Source organism: Melanotaenia boesemani, chromosome 2 (genome assembly GCF_017639745.1).
Source record: "Melanotaenia boesemani isolate fMelBoe1 chromosome 2, fMelBoe1.pri, whole genome shotgun sequence".
NCBI lineage: Eukaryota > Metazoa > Chordata > Actinopteri > Atheriniformes > Melanotaeniidae > Melanotaenia > Melanotaenia boesemani.
In genome coordinates, this window is record NC_055683.1 from 29,797,161 (window position 1) to 29,820,897 (window position 23,737).

Genomic DNA, 23,737 nt, shown 5'->3' on the forward strand with positions numbered 1-23,737 from the left:
TCAGCGGGGTTGTCGTCAGACATCAGGACCCAAGGACTTGCTGGAAAGTTGCATGGCGCATCCTGCCGGTTGCCATGAAGCTATGCTCTCCATCCACCATCCACTCAAGACTGCCTTAAAGCTCCAGTTCACTGAGATGTCAAGTGGCTGGAGTACTTTGGTTAAGCCTACAGGGATTATGACAGGTATGGAGCTACAAGCTTTTATTTTATGTTTCAACTGTGCCGTTATGTGCGTTGCACATTGTCCATCGCAAGCAGGGCTTTGCATGTTTTAAAGAAGCCATCAGGACAGTGTAGCACTTTGTAAGCCAAAAGTTAATCATTACTTGTTCCATCCACTCTTTCTTTCTCACGGCAATGACAACTGTGGGAGGAAATTTGTCTTTTGACATTTTCCGTCCATCTTCACTACATGCCATCATTTGAAGTCTGCCTGACTAGTTGTCACTATATTCACACTCTTCTGCCCTTTCTCTGAGACACTTTGGCCAATGAGGATGTCACATGTGTCCAGCCAAACTAAGTGCGACTTATTTTCCAAAAAATATGGTAGTCAGCCACAGTAAGCCACTTCTGAGAAGAATTAAAACCCATTTATGCTCCCTTACGCACATAATAGGTCCCATTCATACGTAAAATCCCCATTCTTTCCACCTCTTCCCTTTGCATCTGGTTTGTAATTGTGATGTCCATGTCAAAATAAAATCTATCTGTATTGCAGTATATAATAGTATATTGTGTTTGTAGTTTATTGCAACTGTATCAGATGTGTCATTACCAGACTCCTACCTCCCATGCAATCTTTTAAGCTCAGGTTTGATGTGCTCTGCTTTTTTTTTAACTGTAATCCCCTGCTTCTTTAGAGGTCTCTGCACAGGCCTGCTGTATAATCTTGAGGTCATCTGAGGATAAGTTTCTGAGCACCAATAGTCTCTCTGGGAATCACCTAAATCTTCAAATGTAGGCTGATCTTTGCATTTATATACAGCTTTAACACTGTTTCAGTTATGTTTGTTAGAAAAAATATAAATTTGGACAAGGGAAAAATAATGTTTTCTATCTTTACTCAATTTAAACATATACATATAATCAACACTTTAAAAAAAAACATAACTTAACATGCTTTTTGTTTCATTGTAAAATCTTTTGGTTCCATGGAAAGAAAGAATGTCTTTTTGGATCTCCATAATAAATGTCCTGAGATCTTCCTGACAGGATTCAAAAGCTCTGCACTGGTAACATCTCTTAGTCTTGGAAAATGAGGTAAATGGACTGTAATTATAAAGTGCTTTTTTGTAGTCTTGCTAATGACTCAAAGCACTTAACACTACAAGTCATATTCATGCTATGGGGGTTCAACTAATCTTCTGATTGATGAACAAAGACTCCATCTGCAAGAACTACCAAACCCTGGTCCATCTTTATTCATCACCAGTCTCAAAAAGAATTTACTTCCACTGAGAATTAACACAGAAATCGTTGCTAGCTTGATGCCAAAAGCAGTTTCGGGGATCTATTAGGGGTTCATTATAAACAAAAAGAGCTTTGTGCAGAAATGATCTAGAGTACAGTTGTTGTAGCAAACTGAACAAGCCACAAGATATTGTTTTTATTGTGCAACGGTTTCTATTATAGATTAATATTCTGATTAATAATCTGATTATTATTCATCTTCTCTACAGTATTTTATGTTGTTTTCTATCTTGTGTAACCTTAATGAGTATGACCAAATTGAATTGTCACTAGAGATATTTTTATATCAGCAGTGCAGGAAGAATATCAGCAATAATGCAACTGCTTAGATGGGGATCCAAATGAAGACAAATTTAAGCCATGAGCTTCATCTCCGGTGTAAAATTAGTTGGTTTGAAAATCAGTAATGGGTCAAGCTGACCTGAGTTGAATATTGCATAAGAGGACATACTGCGGATACAGAGAGATCTGGCCAGTGCCAGTTAATGTTCATTGCAAGCTATGACTCACCCTGCCATCACCAATGCTTGGGGGTAAACTGTCTTGGGGCCCCAGCCTCAGTACACCCACTCTAAAATGTTACGCAGATCACTAAACTCTACAAGATTTCTTTCCACTGATGTACCCAATGTGACAAACAGTGATTGAATTCCTAGGTGTACAAAATACATATATTACAATATGAGCAGCATAGTAATTATAGGTATTAATACCACTTACAGAAAGCTCCAACAGCCACCATACTCATGATTTTATAGCTACAACTGTGTGGTCTGAAGGGAAGTGGAGCAAAATAATGATAAACTGAACTTAAATATAATGTGAACAGCAAAGACTGATTCAGTCGGTCAAATTTTACATATAGAAACTGCACTGCAAGGGTCTGTTGTATATGTGTGTGTGTGTGTGTGTGTGTGTGTGTGTGTGTGTGTGTGTGTGTGTGTGTGTGTGTGTGTGTGTGTGTGTGTGTGTGTGTGTATATATATATGCCAATCCATGACACTGTCAAGCTTGCACACAGCATCATCTGAGACGGCTTTCAGTTTGTTCTAATAAAGAACCTTTTTGTTACAAAGATGATATCTATTTACTTTTACTTTATATATGTACTGATTATGTCGTCTGCAAACCCATATGAGTCCCTCAGGCTCCTGGTATTGTCATTCACTTTATTACGCTCCTTTAAGAATAAAGAATGTTCTGCCAAATTATTAGGGACCAGGCGTGGGCTTCCCTCCCCCCTGAGTCCTGAATCCTAAGTCAAACAACATTCAGATGCAGCCTCAGAACCTCCAGTCTGACACGTTTCTGCCCATTTATGTTCCAAGCCCAAGCCCTGACAGGTTGACTGCACTGCTGTCAGCCTCTATCCATCAGCTGCCAGCATGACACCCGGTCAGACAAAGCATCATTGTCCACAGGGAGCAAACACTTGTGAAAAAAACATGCTTCTCACTTTGTCACATTGTATCGCCTTTATTTATTTATTTATTTATTTTTTCATATATTTCTGAAGCTTGTGTAATAATTGGAAGTAGTTTAACAAGGATGTTCATGTATGTAAACATATGCATTACACTCACAACGAATGAAGTTTTTCTCAACAGACTGATTCCAGCAAAGAAAAAAAAAAAAAAAAAAATCACCTTCACGCTGCTTCCTAGTTCAACCAGACCACACCTATTCAAAAAGGAGAATGAGAACAATCGCCAGAGAAATTTTGGACAATGATGGATTCTGGCCTCAGTATAAGACAATTTAACATTCAGAAATACCTTGGGGTGTTGTTTCATGTGAAAGTTTCCATGGCAACGACCGATGGATCACCATGAAGGGATGGCAAAAACACAGGATTGATTTCTACACAGAATACAAGAAGTAGTGTGACATTTCTCAGACTCAAACATGTTAAGATGTGGTGAACAAGTGAATTATTAAACAGCAGCTCGAGGCACAGAATCAAACATATTTTTTCTTCTTTTGACTGAAACCTCAACATTTCTTTATAGAATCGAACAGTTTGGAAGTCTCTGGATGTTTGCCGGCAACAAAGTTACTCAAATGAAACTGATTAGACAAGATTAATCTAATAAATTCAGCTACATGACAAACCTCAGGTCACATGTAACATCCTATAAGCATTACAAAACGCACACAACACAGATCATTTCAAAACATTTATTAACAAAAGTTACCACTAATGCAGAGAGGGTTTCTTCAGGAAAAGCAGCATATTATTCAGTGTACTCGTGACATATGCTGGCACTCTTTAAACTGATAATAACAGTGAAGAGAAACCATTGTGTGTGTAGCCTGTGGGAATAACAACTCCAGTGTTGACAAGCTGTCAGATTGCTCCAATAATAAAATTGTGACAAAAATACTGATTGAATCATTATCTTTGAGAGGCAATATCTGGAAAAAAAAAAGATTAAAATGGCACTCTCAACACAGTTATTTTGAACAGACTTTCCCACTAATTAGTGTTCTGGCTTAGAGAAAGAAACATGCATTAAAGATTGGTGTTTTACAGTACAGATCAATTACCTGGTGAGCACACGGTTTATATTTGAGTCCGCTTTATTGGTCTTCCCTCTGTGCAGAAGATCAATCAAAGCAATGTCCTCAGAGGAAATGAAAGGTGTGTCTGAGGTGAAGTGTTAAACTCACAGTCTCACTTCTGGTCATGATCGCTGGAGTATTTACATTAGCTAGATCCGGCTCTGCACAGACTGGTGAAGTAAAAGCTTAGTGTCAACACTGTGCTGATGGATCAATTGGTTCAGGTTGGTGACGGAAGAAGAGGGAAGAAGTTCAGCTGAAAAATGGCTTCTGTGTCTAGGATAGTTATATTTGAACAGCATGATGTTTTCCTGAACATGTCTGTATTCATTCATTCTTGTCACCATAAGACATCATATTCATTAGCAATTTATCCACAGCGATTTCAGCAAATATCCAAAGAGATATATTGGTCTTTTTTTGTCCTGTCCACCATCATAGCAAGCAGAATGATAGTCTGGCTGTTGTGTTGTGCCAAACATATTTGCTTTGCCAAGAGGAGCTTTATGGATTTAAGGCCCCTCTTGATACTTAAGTATTATTCCTTTATTTTTAAATTAGGTTTTTGCTGAATTTACATATTAATGCTGTACCTCACAAGGGAGGCAAAATAAACAAGAGAGTGCACAGAAGACAAAAACACAGTGAAGTGAAGAAAAAGTAGACAAAGATAAACAGATTAGAATCAACATCATCAGCTGTTTAGTCTAAAAAGTAAAAAACAGACAACCAGCTGCTATACCTGTAAGGAAACAGAAAACGACCTGCAACGTCTTCAAGAAAAACAAAGCTGACAATGATCAGGAACACCTATAAAAAACAGACAAGCTGAAAAAAAATCATGAATCATAACAAAAACAACAGCACTACAAAAAAAACATTAACAAAACTGTAGTTATTGGTAATTAAACACACAAAAAACAATACAATAACTTTATCAGCATGCAGGTTAGTAAAAGTTGGGACAAAATATCAGGCATGAATGGTGATCAGTGATCTTACAAATACAACTGGGCCCATGCAAAGATCAGAGGCAGATCAGGGTAAAACCCGGAAACCAGTCGTCACACCAGAGCACAAATCCCAGCCATCCCACCAAAGAGATGATTACACATCCAACCAGGAGACAGCAGAGAAAGACCCACACCACAGTGCTCTAGGACCATGAGGCACAGGCCCCAGAAGGTCAGGGACTGGAGCCACCAGACCCGCTGGGCACTGGTCACCCAGAAGTGGACAGAGTGCAGGGCCCAGGGTCCCAGGAGGCTGAAAGCCACCCACTCCCCAAAAGGAAAGGCCCTGCCCAATGATCGGGGGAACCAGGCCACCCGATGCATGTCAGCACCCACCCCGATGCCCCAGTCAGGCACCTTAAGGGACCACGGGACAGCCAAAAGAAAAAAAAAAAAAAAAAAATGCACTGGATCAGCAAGAGTTATCCTTTTTCTTTTCAAATAAGGGCATAACTGAAATAGAGGTAGTCTAACATCTTTCACTAAAACACTGAGACACATTCCTGACTTTCTTGCTTGGAAGATATTAGTCAATAGATAGTTAATGCTGGTAATAATAAGCAACATAGTTAGAATTATACTGAAAGATAAGATCATTAAAAAGAAACAAAAGGCATACTATATCCTTTTTAAATGTAATTTATTTTTAACAAATGTCATTCTTATGCTCGAATAGTAAGCATGATTGTAAGCATTGCTCAGTGTTGGCAAACATTATTTACTGGAATGTTAGTATTGTCACTGTGGCCTTTTCAGCATGTTTATTTTTGGGTTTTGATCACTTTTGGATTATGTTGCCTTTTGATACAAATGCTTATCAGTACTCTGTGTGGAATCCATCTGTTTAACCATCTTTGCAGCGAGCTTTGGGAATGTACACTAATAAAGTGTCAATGAGAAAATAAATATGAAGAAAAAAAAAACAAAAACAGTTGTATCATCAGAAGACAGTAACAAACTGAGATGTGACCACAGCTGGAAATTAAGACAGGATTGCAGTGCCACTGTGAGTCAGTCCAGGTATAGGCTAAACACGGTGTATGATTATCCCCTTGTCGCCATAGAAACCAATGCATTTGATAATATGTCTGCACTCGATAATGAGCTTAACAAATTTGTCTTGGTATGTCCATCTTTTGGATTTGTTTTGCAATATGAAAAAAGCTGCTGTTGAGGCTGAAGAGAACCTGTCTGGAGATTTTTGTACAGCTACGTAAAGTGACAGAAGATGACAATATTTTTTTTAACAAAATGTTATCAGAGCCACTTAATTGAAAATGTAAAGTTTAGAAATCTGCAACATGTGATCACACTGTGAAAACAAGAAAAAGGTTGTGTTTGGCCTGATGTCATCACAACAACAGCATTATTAGTCAGTATGCTTCATCACAACACTGAAACCTGTTTTTCTCCTCACTATTATAAAACATTGCAGATTCACAGATCAATCTTAACACATTGAAGCCATGATTTTACAGATTTTTCAGAACCATGCAGAAAGCCTTTTACTGAAAAGCAGACTATGCTGCTCAAGTCTGTTAGTTTTTTAACCTCTGTATGTAGCATCTCAGTGATGCTGAACAAACAATGCTCTGCGGATGATTTTTCAGCAAACCTCACGGGTAACGGACATAATTAATTATCAACAAAGGCAAGCATCCATTAGCTGTAGAAACACTGCTTTACACAAAACATTATCCAAACAACAGATGGGCATTGATCACAGCGCCATGATCAAGTAACAGCCTTGCATATTTAATCCACTGGAAAGAAGGAGAAGACTGAGTAAAGTTTCAGGGAGACTGGAACATTAGATGGAGATCAGTTTAGATTTGAAGCCCTTTTTGATTAGCACACCATGTAACCAGTAAAATCCTGATATCATTAAACAGATATCTATCTATCTATCTATCCATCTATCTATCTATCTATCTATCTATCTATCTATCTATCTATCTATCTATCTATCTATCTATCTATCTATCTATCTATCTATCTATCTATCTATCTATCTATCTATCTATCATCCTTTTGGAGATGGACTGAGATCTTCTGCTTGACTGTGCAGTCTTTTTCAAGTGCCACCTTTGGGAGCCACACCTCACTTCAACAAATCCCTGGTGCCAAATCCACTGTAAGGCAGAAGAGTAAACCTGTAATTTCACCACATATTATTCTATGGATATTTCTTCATAAAAAACATGCAATGACAATAAACTTTCTGTGATATTAAATACTCAGGTACAATAAAGCTTTTCACCTCTGGCTGACATAGACTGGCCTATTGATCAAAGCAGTCTTCCCCATGTCCTTGGGCTCCTCAGAGTATAATTATGGTGTTGATGTGAGAGGCAGGGAAATTATAAGCAGGAGCCCAGAGACACAGAACAAGAGACAAGTCAATTGATGGTAACTGGAGCAGAAAAACAAAGAGCACTCAAGATTGGTCAAAAGTTACAAAAATACAATACTGCTGTACATTTGTGTTTGTGTTGTCTTCCGACACTGGTCTAGAAGTATATTTTTAACTTTACATTGCTTTCTAATGTGAAGTAATCTTTTTTTTTATTAGCTAATTTAATAAGGACAGTGCATATTAATAAAAAAAAGGTGTAAACATGTCAGATTATATCCACCAAGCTAATTTGCATCTGTAGTCCCTAGGCAGGTGAAGAAAGAATACATAATGCAATAAAAAAAAATAAAATGTTGGTTTAATAAAAAATAAAGAAAATATGAAATTAAGATTTAGAAATATATTTACACGTTAAAAGTTATCTCAAAACTGGTTTGTTTTTAGCCAGCGTTTGAGTTGTTTATATTGGATTTGTGGATTGATGAGTGGTTGAATCAATATCTTAGGTCTCATTAAACTCAAGGCTCATTTAATTCACCATTGCACACTTGCGTGTGTATTCTACAAAGGAACCTAAATTTATATGCTGTAGCACATGTCTGTACCTCTTGAACAGCACTCATCTGTTCAATGACGCAACATTTCTCATTGGGGAAATAACAATAAAACTCAGGCAAAGCTTCTTTTGTCCGGTACATCTCAATTTTATACTTCAGTTAGTGTCAAGTACACTCGCTATACATGCTGAGCTTCAAGAACCTTCCGAGCCTCCTGTTTACAGTGTTTAATGGCGTTAATTAATTTTATGTCAAATACATAAAACATTTTTTTATAGAATAACAGCAGTAAATTAAAAATATATAAAAACAAATCCCTGGTTTCTTCTTGCTGAAAACAATTCAGTCTTTTGGTGTTCTTGTTTGCACATTTATAAGAGATGAAAACAAATCCCCGCTCTATCAAGCCAGCTTGTAATGAATATGGTGGCTTCTGTGCTAAAATATAGTAGATACATGTTTGAGCAGCTGTCAATATTAAGATGCTACTGCTATCTATCTAGTTCACTGATGGCAAAACCTCAAGAGCTTCCTGCATGATTAAGTCCATCGTACATGCACAAAAGCAAGTCACTGTGTTCCCTCAGAAGTACATTCTGTTATAGTCTCTAAAAAGCTACTTATAAAGATGTGCATATGGGATCAGTTTGGATCTTTTTAGCAGATTCTGTGCTACTGTCAGCCTGTTTTCTCACAACTTTGCCATTAGCGCTGAAACAACAAGGACATATTATGGTCCACTCTCGTTCCTGCTGTACTGTGAAATGACACTTGTGATACTAGGAAATTACAGCCATGCAACAGCTCTGAGTGTTTTCCTCCTGAACTTCCTGGCCATTAATCTCTGGGAAGGATAATACCAACGCACTGCAAAGAAGAACCATTTGCTATTTAAAGATTTGCATTGAACTATTTTATATCATTGGGCCTTTACTCACTGATTTAGTGATGCTGTAGAAATATTTTGGATTTCTGTTTACTACAGTCATCAGATCTGTCCTAAAAAAGAAATAGGATCAATCTTTCCTTCACCAGAAAAATAAGAGAGAATGTTATTTTTTCTTGTTTTGAAATCAGTAACCCCTGGCAGAAACAGATCCTTGAAAACTTTCATGGTCATGTCAAAGCATTTTAAATACTTTATAAAGATTGCAAATGCCAAATATCTCAATAAAAATTCAAGGAGTCAAACTGTTTGTTTTACTAGATCTTAATAAAGCATTTGACAGTAAGGATTTTTGATTTCCTCTTGACAGACTAAAAGCCTTAGTCGGTCTTTGAAAAACAATGTCTCATTCAGATTGGCTGGGGATATGTAGTCAGTATGCTGACTGTGAATCTGAAAGAGCTGCTGTAATGTATGAAGCTCCACAGGGATCAATTCTTGGGCCACTGTTTCTTAATCTGTACATGCTTTCATGTATTCATATTTTTCAAGAACAAGGGGCTACCTATCAGACTGTGCACATAAAATCTAATCTAACTGGCTTCCTGGACCTGAATCAAGAAAGAAAACAAAGGTATGGAAGAAGGACACCCTGATCCATTCTGCCCATGTTGATCAGGGTGGAGATCTTCTGCAGGTGGTATTGCAGTTGGAGTTTAATTCAAAGCTGTGAGCCATGACCCACATCTGTTTGGAAAGGTTGAGGTTGTGTCCAAAATCATCTGCAATATACTTTAGTGAGCTTGCTGCATTGTGGTGAGGTATTATGACATAGTGTACTCATAGCATTCCACAATGTGCCAGAAAAGCAATGTAAATTCACTGTTCATTAACCCAAAATTATCTACCATTACAATAAAGGGAAAAAAAGGTTTCCAAATGCATGTCAAACAGACCTACAGCAGCTCCAAAACCTGTCATACAATAAAATTAATCTTTGATCTGCATTTTTAAGAATTTGAAAGTGATTTACTTTAATTTTCTTAGCATTAGATGTTAAAAATTAACATCACTATTACATGGGACTCAAAATCTGTTTGGTCCTCCGTTTAAATACGTGAGAAAAATTCACTTATTTCAAAAAGACTACTAGGATCAGAGCAGAAAATCATGACACAAATAAGTTGAAGCATTAAACATTTGATTATTTTTTTGGATATAAAAAGGTGAAATATACAGTACAGAACAGTACAGTACAAAGCAATCACATTATTCATGATACTAAAAAAATACTAAGTTAGTGTCTTAAGGTGTTTTATCATTATGAATATAAGTTCACTACATATCCCAGTTAATACAACTCTGAAGTAGTGTGGGATTTTGGTCACTGTCTGAACCTTAGGTGGATGCTGCTTTTACACCCAATCATGACACCCTCACCTGTTAGTAAATTTGTGCTGTTTGTCACTTGTATGTATTTTCTATTTTAGAGACAGAAAATAATTTCCTTTGTACTTTTGTCTGTTTGATACAGGTTTTCACTGTTTGTAGGTTTGTGTTTAATGCTTTTTCTTAGAAAAAATTACTTTTATAAGTTACTTTATTTTCACTTGTTTAAATGTTTTAATTATCATTGTGTATGTAATATGATATGTCAATAACATGCTGTCATGCTTTGGTCTTATTGTGTTTCTGTTACAGAGAAAATTTGGAGACATTTCCACAACAGCAGGTCTTAAAATTCTATTTCTACAAAGAGTTTTCATCAGTTTGTCAATTTCTCTGCAAATGAGCAACAAGCCAGAAAACCTTCAAGTACTCTGAAACAAATTCAAAGGACACCAAGGAGATCATGGCCACATTTAACAACATGCTTGTTTGGCTCTCTGAGTAGAAGCTGTTGTGTCATGGGGGAGCAGGTGCATTGAACGCAGATGCCTCAACACACCTTGTCACAATCTGGACTGAAATCTGCAGAGACAAAAACCAACAAAGGTGAAAAGCTTCTGTGTTACACATGTCAGAGTCTGAATGTTTTCTTCACCCACAGAGTGACCTTTAAAACAACCACAATGAGAATTTCTGTTTAAAGTAGCTCTTTGTTTTCATCCTGTGTCTCAGTAAACTCATAAACCCTTTCCTTTGTGAATGTTAAATGCTTAAAGCTATTACTGAGACCAATGTTTCATTTGATTAATTTTTTTTTACCCACTTTCATAAAGTTGTCAGTTTTCAGTAAAAACCATCTCTCTACATAAAAAAGCCTGCTTTTACAAAGGCCACAAAACACTGCTGCATCTCAAAATAAACACATTTATGAATAATAAGAATATAGTGCAACTACCCAATTTCTGGCTATGTATAACCTTTAAATAATTTGTGATCCTCTTTTTACTGACTACAAAATCTAGCTGTCCTATATAGAGCTTGCATTTAGTAATTTGAAAAAAAAAAAAAGATTTTGCTCATGAATATGCAAATTCATGCAGCAAAATGCTACGATTGATCAGATCATCTAGATAATATCTGCATTTAATGATAAAGCAGGCACTGATTGCAGAACTGGAAAATACTAGTTGTGTTAAGTCAGTAAATAATACTGGTGCTGCACACAGTATACTGGAAAATGTAATTCAGCTAACCATATCATCACTGTCATTCAATAAAGGTAATTAGACTTTTTGTGACACATTCAAGCTGCTGCAGGTTGAAGAGGCCGTGCTCAACACCTGCATACCCCTCAGCTGTGCTTTTTAAATATCACTATGTAAATGGCTTTGGTCAGCTACTGTCACCACACTCTCCTCCCCAGCACTGCACTTCAGCTGTGGTCATTGTTGGTTGTTTAAAACTGCCCCTGAATATTTTTGTTAACATGTAAATGGTGGGAAAGGTATAAAGGAAAGGCTTCACCAGCTTTTCATTGACAGACAATGCAACAATGAAATGCAGTGGAGTTCACTTTTAACAAATGGTTATGTTATACAAATTCGGATTGCCATGGAAATAACAGGATCATCAGTGGTATCTTACTGCCCTCTGCTGTGCACTAGCTGAATCATTTTAGCTGCACAATTACACTACTGCAGGTGTATCCATTTTCTTTTTTTAAAGATTCTTGGACTCTTGTGGCCTTTATTTGATAGTAGCTTGACAGGAAAGCGGGTCAGAGAGAGCGAGGACTGACATGCAGCAAAGGATCCAAGGCCAGGACTCAAACCTGGGCCAGTTGCTCTAAAGAGCTGTAACCTCTCCACATGGGAGAAATTTGGGTGGCGTGTAGCTCAACTGGTTAAGCAGCCGCCCCAATTACATCTATTTTCAATATATCAAAGCCTATACTTCAGTTTTAAACATTCTGTTTGCAAAATGCCTGTCTGACATTCCCAAGGTGATGTCCTCTATGTGCTACCTCGTTTGATATTACAATATTAATACTGAAAAACTAAGCAACAGATTGTCAAATCACTTAAGCATTCAATTGCTGATATATTACATAAACCATTCACTGATGATCATGTGTATAGACTTTTTGTTCAACATCTTACAACAAGACTGTTTCAGCCCTATTGGAAAAAAAACATACAACAAACCTCTTTATTATTTGATCAAGGATTGTTCAGATTTTTAAACAAGATCAGGGTAATCATATTTAATTATCCACCTTAAATTCTTTTCCAAAGTGGCTCTTTCCCAAAGTAAACTGTGTGCAGAGCTTTGATGCTTATTGAAAATGAATGGCAATTTGTCTTTTGACTGGTTCCATGTATGCATAGTAACGCTGTTGACAGTTGTGGAAACTATTACAACTTAATCCTGTCATTTTAGTGCAATATTTTAGAACAGTTATGGCAATAAAATGATGCACACCCCAAGAGTTAAAAAAAAAAAAAAAGAAATGGAAAAAAGACCTGCACCTACAGTCTTAAGTAAGCCATCCTTGACTATGATTAATTTTAGCAATGAAGGGCTGATGGCTGAAACCTTAAAATCAGTGTTTGTGGAATTTGAACTTTTAATGCCTTATCCTTAAAATGCTGTCCTAGAACAGTCTGTAGAAATGTATAAACCTTGATACTCCCCACTAAATAAACTGATTACTCCACCTTGCATCACTGATGGGACTTCCTGAATTGCCTTAATGACCATCCTCATCACTTTGATCTCAATCAAGGCAAAAAACTCAAAATTCAAGTGCATCTTTAATTTATTCAATATTCATATGAGGCAGTATAATGGATTCATCATGATCAGCATATAAAATATTTACAGGGCAAATCATTAATAAAAATGACAATTCCTGCTGGAAAGTGTATGTGCTTATATGTAGAAGGCGTTAAGATTTCAGCAAGAGCATGTCTTCATGAAACAATCACTGATCCTGGGTAGCAACATCTCAGATGTGCGGTTTCTAGTATATAATTAGCACAGCTTGAAGTCTAAATGGTTCTCTGAGATTAAGAAAGGCTGCAGGTGGATTGTTTGGACTCCCTCCCCTGAACAAAGAGAAAACAAAAAGTTAGAAACAGCTTTCATCCACACCGTTTAAAAAATGCATTAAAAATGTGTCTAAAATGAGTCTGCCTTTCATCTTCTTTCAAATAAATAAATAAACCAATGGAAGAAGTAGTTCAAGAAGATGGGTTTCCATGACAACTGTGTACCTACATGTGTTCCTGTAAGCATGCTACTGATGCCTAAGCTTTCCGGGTACCTGTTGTCTCTGCTGCTGGCGTCTGTATTCTTCTTCACTGGCAGCGAGCGCCTGAGCGAGAGCCAGATCTTCCTGTTCCTGAGGGCTGAGGCACAAACATAATAACACATAAAACCAATCTGAGTGGAAAAAAAACTCAAAGAATCCAGGGAATAGAAGCTGTGAATTGCTGATTTATAATTAGTACTGCCTCATTGAAATAACATAGTATTAACCCAAATTCTTCACAACTTGGGGGCTGTGCAATGAAGCAAGTACAAGATGGAAAGTATTTACCGTGGTTAAAAAAAACTTTTAACTTCAATCAGAAATAATATCTACAATGGTGTTGGACATCAGTTGTGTTGTTTATTCTGGCTTTCTTCGTCAAGCTTAATGCATGTTAATGCTGAAGGATACTTTAATGCTCGAGGATATAAAAGCAACCATTTGTTTTAGGATCTGAACCTGAAAACGTGTCATCCAACGAGCTGTTACATCACTTTTCTCATTTTCTCCACTTAGTTTCAACTTTACATGATGCTGCAACTGCTGCACCTCTAAAGTGGGAATCTGAAACTCTTTTAATCCTTTTATTCTTGCTTTGTTTTTAAAATCAAATCTTATTACAAATAAAAAATACAAACAATAATCATGTACCAGTACTTTGTTATTGGTAACACTAGTGGGTATAAAGTGCCACACAACTTAACAGAAGCCGATCCCGAGAAAGAAAGCAGAATGAACTTTAGTGGTCACGCTACAACCCCCCAAATGATCTAACTGAACAAAGGTATAAATGAATAGAAAAGGATTTTTTCTTTATTTTGACCAAATTATGTCACATACATTTAACTGAGACACCTGGATATCTGTTAAGCTTGTGAAAAAGCGGTAAAACGTATTTTCTTTAAAATAAAAAGCAACACTTGCTGCAAATAAGGAAAGAATGTTGGCAGAAAATTGTTAATTAGGTTGATTCAAAAGTTACTGAAATTATTTTACCTAATTCACTCTCAATACCTACTGTTAACTTCTAATGTCACAACTTCACATCGTAGCCATTCAACCTGGGGTCCATTTGAGTCCCACAATAGAGCATGTGTGAAAACTACTTCAGTTTGTTATCAAACAAAAGTAAAAATAATTTAAGAGACTGGGTGGTTATTTTATTTATATATATATATATATATATATATATATATATATATATATATATATATATATATATATATATATATATATACACACACACACATATGATATATACACACACGGCACAACTGGGACACTTCTGACATGCACTGTTGGTCGTGAATAGCTGCGGAGGCAACTGCCATCTACCCACCAAGTACCTCCTGTATTTCGAACCTTCTAGATCACCAGATTCCAGAAAATCTAAATAACATTGAGTTATGTTGCTGACAGACAAACTAACACAGCTGAAAACATATTAAAAAAAGTGAACAGAAGCAGAAGAAAGAATGCAGAATAAGCTTTGGCTATGCTCCAGCAAATGAATGAGGAAGACTCAGATGGGGGAGAAATGATGAGCTTCTTTTCCTACAATTGGACCACGTTAGGAGACGCCTTGACGCCGATGCCGAGGCAGTACTCATCTCCAGCTGCAACTAGAAGGCCTGTTGTGGTGTTTTATAACACAACATTATAATGATGGGTCCTCTTCCAGAGCTGCATCGATGCCAGAATGACCCAGTGTGCCTTCATTATTGAAGTGTCAACGTGCGATACAATAAATTAATATCAGCTGACATCCAGCAATTTTTTTGTTACTTTGGCATTATATGATGCATTTACATTAATCGTTCCCCCTCAAATATTTGACAAAAAATATAAATACATTTAAAAAAAATTATTTTGTTATGTTAGCTGATAAGTGAATGCTGCAAACTAGTTAGTATTTAATATTTTCTATTTTAAATACAAATACAACCCCAAAGTAATCCCACAAGCTAATCTATAAATTATTTATTTTTTTAAGCTTTATCTACTTCCAAACAAAGATTATTGGGACTGGCATCTTAAACGTCACCTGTATCATTTTAATCCTTGTCAAACAGTGTCAAAATTACCCCTCTGGCAGTTTTTATGGGGTACTGAAATATTGGTGGTTCAAGTACTTAGTATCTAAATAATAAGAGCTTATTCCCTTCTTTGTTAAACCTTGTAATCAAACCATCTGTTTCTCTGAGAAATTACATGGGAGTTAATATTGCTTTTAGTTTTATTTCAGTTGACTGAAGGACTGAAACTCAAGAATATTTCTTGCAGGCAGTCTGCCAACTTAAACATTATCTCTAGTAGAATATTATTTCCATTAAGCATTACTAGTTTACAGTGTTATTAAATATTTAAGCAATATGGCAGCACTTTCTGAAATGATACTCCAGGCCTAACTATCCAACATGCCGGACACTCAAAGTTGCTGGAAAGGTAGCTCTTATTGCTTTAAATGAAAATAAAAACTGAATGAAATGGTTGGAATTTTAAAACTATAGTTAACTAATTAAAAAAAAATGTTGGAAGTGTGTTTAACTTTATCCAAATAGCCAGAGGTCTTACACATGAATTTCCACAAATACAAAAATACAATCCTTTGCATCTCAATACTCCGTAGTGGTTTGAATTGATGAAAACAGGAGATTACTGGGATTATAATGTGGTTAACTCACCTAAGGGCTGGCTGAACAGTCTGTCTGGAATCAGCCAAAGACATCTCCAGCGCTCTTTGTAAAGCCTGCTCCTCTGTCTGCAATGACAGCACCAGAGCAACATGTCCATGTCAGCTTTTTCTTTAATGGGTGAATACTTTTAATGAGGTGATGTCATGTAAGCAGTGTTTATACCATGCCAGTCTGAAATGATGCAGAAGGTGGTATTACATTCTGTGCTGAAACAGAAGTGGGAATCCGCTGAGTAGAGCTGGAAAAAGCAGGGACACAAAAGGGACATGCTGATATATTATGTGTTACATATAGTCACTTTTTAAACAGATCGTGTGTCCAAAATTCAATATTAGGTAGTGATACTTACCCAGTACTGTGGGCTCTGTTATTTATGCTCACACCATTAGAAACAGGTCTAGAGTTTCCTGAACCAGAGGAGCTAGAACCAGTGGCAGAGATGGCAGAAGAACCCTGGGACCTCATGACTGCAGCATGCCTACAGTAAACAATAAACATCAAATAAGTCACCAGCCCTTACTGTTATGTCAAATGAAAGAAACAGTACTACCATACTGTGTAGTGAAACCATACCCACCCAGATTTAGACAGAGGTTTCCCATCAGTCTTACAGTCATGGTCCAGTGGGTGCCGATGTTTAAGACAGTAATTTAAATGACACTGGTCACAGGTCACTCGCATCATTTCCTTCTGCTTACAGCCTCCTTTAGAACATTTATTTGTGAAAATCTGAAAAATAAACATATTATTATTACTTTTATTATTATTTTCATTTAAATAACGACTTTCTGTTTGTTGAAACATTAGTTTTTTTTAACCTTTCTTTTCCTTTGTGCAGGATCTGACTTGCAGTCCCGGTCAATGTGTTCGCCGACTTTAATGTCAGGCATCTCTCCTCTCTTGACGGGAATAGGAGTGTTACATAATGGGCATACTGGGACCTGGATATCCTACAAGAAAATTGTCAGAATAGAAAAATATTATTTAACCTGGAACGATGTTTTCATTCTTTTACAAGAGTGCACAAAAATACAGGTACAAACCACAATCAACATCAAAACTAAACAAACATAAAACATCAGACTATCTAATGGTCACATCCACTTCTGGTCAAAACATAATCATGTTCAATAATAACATTTAGAGCCAATTGTACCTCAGACACTCAAAGATCTAAGAAAAGAGAAAAGTCTTTCCTGCACTGTTGGATGTAACATATATAAACGTGTGATTGAATATTCGCAAAATGTATTGTTACTATCACTACTGCAGTTGGTTGGAGTCATAAAACAAATGAAGTTAAAACGTGAGTAATGTAAAAACTAACGTATAACTCTATACTACAGTGTTAATATGTGTGTGTGTGTTTGGATTCTGAAAAATCTTCATTTTAGTTAACAGATATAACATGTGAACTCAGTCTTTTGATGTATAGACATTAAGTATCGTATAACCAGCATTAATCACTTACCTTTTTGTAAGATGACGTGCATTTGTGAGTTGCATAGGTTATGTGGTCCTTGCAGAAAATCTCTTGACAAGCATCACATCTCATTGGAAGAAAATCTGGATTGTCACACAGTAATTTAATCAAATCAGACAAAGCAAGGTAAACAATGCACAACACTGCCATCTACTTCACAGAATACACACCTAAACGTTTGCATGTCTTCTCAGAGCAGTGCTTCCCCAAATCTGGAAACTCCATGTCAGACAGGTATATCGTACAGCCAGCAATGTTTATCCACAACCTGGGTGAACACGGAGTGCGTGGTGTTCAGATGGAAGTTATGGCAGAAAGCGTTGTCAAGGCTTATTTCACTGCCCTTAAGCTAATGTTAACAATGCCATTAGTGGTGAGTTCCATGAATATGGATCCTGAGAACAACAATGAGTTTGCTAAATTGCTAGCTAGCTGACTGAGCTAACTTAGACGATAGGAGTTCCAGTAGTTCGATTACACAACCTGCAACGCACGTTGCCTACGTTAGTATAAGTCAAACAGAAAAAGACTGACAAATTCACATGATGAGGTAAGTTAAGTCACCGTTAGTAATACCCGCTTAATATGTATAGGCTAACTTACCACTAATGAGGTTCACGGATATAGCAAGTCGTTAGCATGTGTATTTGTTGAGCAATAAGCAAAAGAGACATCAGTTTCCATCGAAAGCGTAAGTTAATATAAAATAACTTATCTCTAGCTTTAAAACAAACACAAAATACAACTGACTTTTTTTGGTTCTGTTCAAAGCATTTAAACTGGCTGTTTAGCTATGCTAGCAACATAACTACGCTAACCTCCGATGTTGATTCGTTTTTACTCACCTATTGCGGAGTTCTTGTTAGGATTTCGGGTTCTTAAACGAGGATACAGTATTATCTTACTTATCCGGCTGAATTCGTATTTTTTTGTTTCTGGTAGGCTGTAGCTAAACAACAGCTCTTTAACCACCGCTGCCTGTCCGTTTGTCGCTCCAGTCTGTTTAGATGTGTCACGCACGCTCCTCATACAACAAGACGTCCGCTGACGTCAGAAAACGCAAGTCATTACGGCAGGTGTGGTTTAAAAGATTATGAGATGTCAGTCGAAGTTACTGGTAAAATCTAGAAGGATCCAGATCTTTCAACTAGTTTATCACAAAGGAACATGCTTTTGTCTCCCCTTTCCCTTCTTTTTGTAGACTATTGTTATACATGTATACACTATACAAGAGTTTCATTAAGTCATCTGGCTGCATTCCTGCCTGTCAAAGGGGAGGGGGGCAGATAGGGCAAATGAGACCTGACACAGGGGACGACCATGACGCAGCATCTCATGCGGATTGAGTTGAGTTTGGGATTCTGACTTGGCCGATTATGGCTTCTTGCCCTGACATTCTCCTGTTGAATTTGTTTATATAATTATGAATTCATTGTTTACAATGCACCTAAATCCCGAGCCAGCAGATGAGTCTCAAAACATGAAAGTTATGGCAATTATCCAATCCATACCTTACAGTTGGATTGGATTCAGTTTTAGTATTTATTTATTTATTTATTTGTTTATTTATTTTATTTTATCTCTTCAAACACAGTTGTCATGCATTTTACCTGAAAATTGAACTGTTGTGTAATGTATCCACAGAATATTTAACTTGCAAAGCTGTGGGATATTCATTTTTTCCAAATTTGGGACAAGCAAAATTTTTCTTCATTGCTTCGTGGTGCCTTTCCATTAACACCATCCTTATTCATTCGTTTCCAAGGGGATACATAAATAAATGGAAATTATGCTTGTGTGTTAATAACAAACTTTACTGAGATATAATGAAAACCTACTTAATGTCACACCTTTCAATAAGCAATTCAAAAACAAATCTATAATACATTTATTACACTAATGTTTGGACCCTAACTTTTTCCATATTTTACATTTGAATTGGGTTAAAATCCAGCAAAAGTATACTAATTGGCTTTGCTTGAGTGTAGAGCATCAAAATTGCACTTCACATATCTCTAGCATTTTCATTTGAAATGCAGATTGCTTTTTTCCCAACTAGGGATGCAATCAAGGCCACTCCACTGTTGTCTATTTGCAAGCTAATTGCCCTCAGCCAGGTGTATCTTGTATTTTAATTAATTTGGCCTCATAGCTTACTTTATCTGCTGCTTTGCTCAACTTGACAAAATGTGCAGGACTGATACATGTCCATGCATCTAACAAAACACTCCCAAATTAAAATGCACTCAAAATTTATTCAGAAATATTTCTTCTACTGTATGGAACGAGGTTGTTGTCAACAGATATTTGTGCAGTTGAAACTTGACAGGAAATGCTGACATGCCAGTTCAGCATTGGGACGAAGTGATCAGTTGTTTTAAAGACAACATGCAAATCTTTTGCATTATGAGAGACTGTCCAAAAGGTATATTTTACAACAATAATATGTTCAAAAGATGATAGATGCTGGTATTACACTGATCTTACCAAAGGACCGAGTTTTGTCTATCAACTTTACATTTTGCTGTCAGTAACAGTTGTTTAGATTAAGGCATAAACATACAGAATATAGGTTAGATATTAACAACGACATGGGATTGTGTCATGCCCAAGACATCCAAGACACAGCAAGAATTGTGTACCTTCTGTATCTTTATTGGAACATTTCTAAATTTTGGACATGTGTATTTATTACACGTTTTTTTGCAACTGTGCCTGCAAAAGCAATGGTTTTTGATGTTGTAGATCTTGTACATGGACTAAAAGCCAAAACAATGATAGCAGAAAAACAAAACAAAACAAACAAAAACAATAAAAAACAAAAAGCATAATATAACCCCTTTGACTTAAAAATTACTTTAGTTAATTCTGAGATATTGAGTTGAATATCTCAGAAAGTCTCAGTGACGAACAAGACAGAAACATTCGCTACATTTGGCCAATTTGAAATGCAGAGGTTTAAGTGTTTGTACGATATTTTTTAATGTTCCTTGAGTTATAAAGCAACTTTTTCCTACTTATATAGATGCTGATATCCTGTTTATGCACACATTTTAATCATCCTATATTTGTTCAGTATTAATCTTTAAATTAAACCAGGTATTGGTGCATTAAACCAGGTATTGGTGCTCTTGATGATTGTCTGTTTTGTTGTCTTACAAAGGCCATTAAATTTCTATAGGTGTGCCTGTTTTTTCTTTTTGCTTGTATCCTCCATTAAGCTCCCCTTGGCAAACCAAATTTGTTTGGACAAACAAGGCAGCCATGCTCTCTCTCTGCATAATGATGCTGGACAAGACAAGTAAAAAGACAAAAAAACAAAGATTTTTATTGGCATGTTGAAGTGATTTTGACACTGTTTCCACTATGGCAGGTTACAGGCTTTAATGGAGAAAAGTTCAAATAACCTCATGAGAACAATACCCCAAATTCTAGATTTACATAAAACCTTATTAGTGGTAACATTATGCAAGACTTAAACTTAACCACTGCAACCTTTGTAAACCTGAACTCTTTCACCATGTCAGTGCTCACTAGAGATGAGTGTTGGAGATACACAATAATACAACAATACAACAATACAATAATACAAGATAACAATTAAACTTCAGGCTTAATGAAGTTCTGGGGACTCTTTGAGGTTTATTCACAGAATATTCTAGGTAGTAAATTTGCTCACTGAACCCTTTAATTATTCTTTTTACTTATTATCAGCTTGACAGCATAAAAAGCTGGCGTTGTATGAGGAGACAGTTAATACTTGTACTTTGCAAACTAACTCTTTCTTATTGAGAAAAAATTGAAGAGCAACATGAACGCTCCCTTTTGGCATCTTGTAAATAACATTATTTATTATTAAATACATTTATTATTTCATTCAGTCATTTTTATATCTGTTTTCAATCAATCAATCAATCAGTCTTTATTTATAGAGCACTTTTCATACAAAAATGCAGCACAAAGTGCTTTGCGTGGTTAAAACAATGCCTCCCCCCCCCCAACCACACACACACACACACACACACACACAACCCCCTCCCTCCCCGTGTCCTCTCACATACCAGTATGTACACGCAAGCATACACATACACATACACACACATATACTTGCACATATTAAAAGAATAATGTGAGGTTGAGCACAGATGAGCCAGGTAAAGAAACACTATCACAGGGAGCTGTCTGCACCGGGAGCTGCTCACAGGACACGACCGCCAGGACACCGACCCAGGGCACACGGCCAAGTGGAAGCAGAGGAGCCACCCAACCAGACTGAAAGAACCCACAGGACAGAGCCGCAGCAGCCACAGCCGATGAAAGCCCCCGGTGCAGAGAGCCCCCTCCGAGGAAACACTGGAGAAATAACCTAAAAATAATATAAATAGAATAAAAGCATAGAATAAATAAAAATGGGTTAACATAGAAAAATAAATAGGCTAGGGAAATAAAATAAATAAAAATAAAATGAATTAATATTAAGTAAAAGCTAAATTAAAAAGGTGGGTCTTGAGCCTGCTCTTAAAAACATTAACATTCTCTGCAGCCCTGAGCTCCTCCGGCAGGCTATTCCACAGACGAGGACCATACCACTGGAAAGCTGCCTCTCTGTGAGTATGTGTCCTGACTTTAGGTACAGTCAGGAGGCCAGTGCCGGAAGACCTCAGGAGCCGTGAGGGTTCATAAGGTAAAAACAAATCTGAAAGATAAGAAGGCCCAAGACCATTAAGACATTTAAAAACCAATAAGAGAACTTTAAAATTGATCCTGAAACACACGGGGAGCCAATGCAGTGACTCTAAAACCAGTGTAATGTGGGCCCGCCCTCTGGTCTTCGTCAGCACACGAGCAGCTGAGTTCTGTAGAAGTTGTAGAGCTGCAATACTCTTTTTGGGAAGACCAGAGAGCAGGGCATTACAGTAGTCAATACGACTGGTGATAAAAGCATGCATCAGCATCTCCGTGTTGGCCCGAGAGAGAATGGGACGGACTCTGGCTATGTTTTTTAGGTGATAAAATCCTATTTTAGTAACATGTTTAATATGTGGAATAAAACCAAACTCAGAGTCAAAAATAACGCCCAGGTTTTTTACTTGTGAAGATGGGTTTAATGCAGCTGCCTGTAATTTAGCTAAGAGTTTGCTTTGCTTGAAATGTATTCTACTTGGAAAACCTGGTGGGTCTACTTAACCCCAATATTTGACCAAGACCTTTTCATTTCTGACAAAATGTGAAATTCTTACAATATGTTCTTACAGATGATTGTGCCCTCTTTTCAAGATAGTGAACAAACTCCATGCAGCAAATAGTATGTAACCTTATCCATGGACTTTTTGGTGTGTGCTTTTTAGCTCAAGTCTACAGTTTTACTTTTGGTTGGTTGGTTAGAGAATTGATTTGGGCTGAGTAGAAGTCATAATGCTTGTAATTTTGTGGTCCTGGAATTACAGTTTAGTGGACTCCCTGACAAACTGATTGCCACGGAAACGTCAGCCAGAGAAAACTTTATGCGTTTCTGTCTTTTAAATTATTTAACCCCCTAAGACTTTGAAAGTATTGGAGTTCATAAAAATGAGCATAACTCAGTTTTATTAAAAAGTGCAATAGAGCCATATAACCCTAATATTACAATTTGACATTAATTATTTAAACCTAGGTCTAGTAATTCACTCACAATTTACGAAGAATTGATTTGAGATGTTCATGAATTTAAGTTTGGGCTGTTTTAACACTTTGCATTGTTTTAGATGGCACAAAGGTTAAATGTCATGCAAACTGGTGGGATAAAGTGGTGATTTGTCAGAGAAGGAAACTTCTCCATTTAACGCTGGGCTTAATGGTGTCTTTGCAGGTTTTACCAGTTGATGGCAGCAGGGGTCTTACCGAAACAGCTGTTCACTTAACTGAAGTGGAACCATGAACAGAGAGAGTCCCCAGAAGAATAACTAAAGTACCTACTCTACATTCAATAAATGTACAGTTGAGTAAAAAACAATCAAACATGTATTTT

At 36.8% G+C, this 23,737-nt stretch overlaps 1 protein-coding gene and 1 long non-coding RNA gene across 4 annotated transcripts in view; one reads left to right on the forward strand and one right to left on the reverse strand.

The window, feature by feature from the left end:
- Positions 1-13,038: 13,038 nt before the first annotated feature.
- Positions 13,039-17,992, reverse strand: zfand2a (zinc finger, AN1-type domain 2A). Of its 3 annotated transcripts, none has more exons than XM_041975653.1 (9): positions 17,901-17,992; positions 17,719-17,813; positions 17,066-17,197; positions 16,825-16,976; positions 16,597-16,725; positions 16,410-16,485; positions 16,236-16,312; positions 13,564-13,648; positions 13,039-13,345 (listed from the first exon to the last, which is right to left on the reverse strand). In XM_041975653.1, the coding sequence occupies exons 1-9, from the start codon at positions 17,953-17,955 to the stop codon at positions 13,307-13,309; spliced, it is 840 nt and encodes a 279-aa protein (XP_041831587.1). In that variant the 5' UTR covers positions 17,956-17,992; the 3' UTR covers positions 13,039-13,306. The 3 variants fall into 3 exon arrangements, with proteins under 3 accessions (XP_041831587.1, XP_041831589.1, XP_041831594.1); XM_041975655.1 differs by having other exon boundaries at positions 13,518-13,648; XM_041975660.1 differs by having other exon boundaries at positions 13,564-13,698.
- Positions 17,917-23,737, forward strand: part of LOC121633551 — a 10,550-nt gene continuing 4,729 nt past the window's right edge. Inside the window, exons 1-2 of the long non-coding RNA XR_006009083.1 lie at positions 17,917-18,002; positions 18,102-18,103. This is a non-coding gene — a long non-coding RNA (uncharacterized LOC121633551). The remainder of the gene's footprint in view (positions 18,003-18,101; positions 18,104-23,737) is intronic.

Coding starts and splice junctions, on each gene's coding strand:
- zfand2a (XM_041975660.1), bottom strand. CDS start 17,955: ATGGAGTTTCCAGATTTGGGGAAGCACTGCTCTGAGAAGACATGCAAA. Junction 16,977..17,065: donor CTGCACAAAGGAAAAGAAAG/GTTAAAAAAAAC, acceptor TTTATTTTTCAG/ATTTTCACAAATAAATGTTC. Junction 13,346..13,563: donor GCCAGCAGCAGAGACAACAG/GTACCCGGAAAG, acceptor CTCTTTGTTCAG/GGGAGGGAGTCCAAACAATC.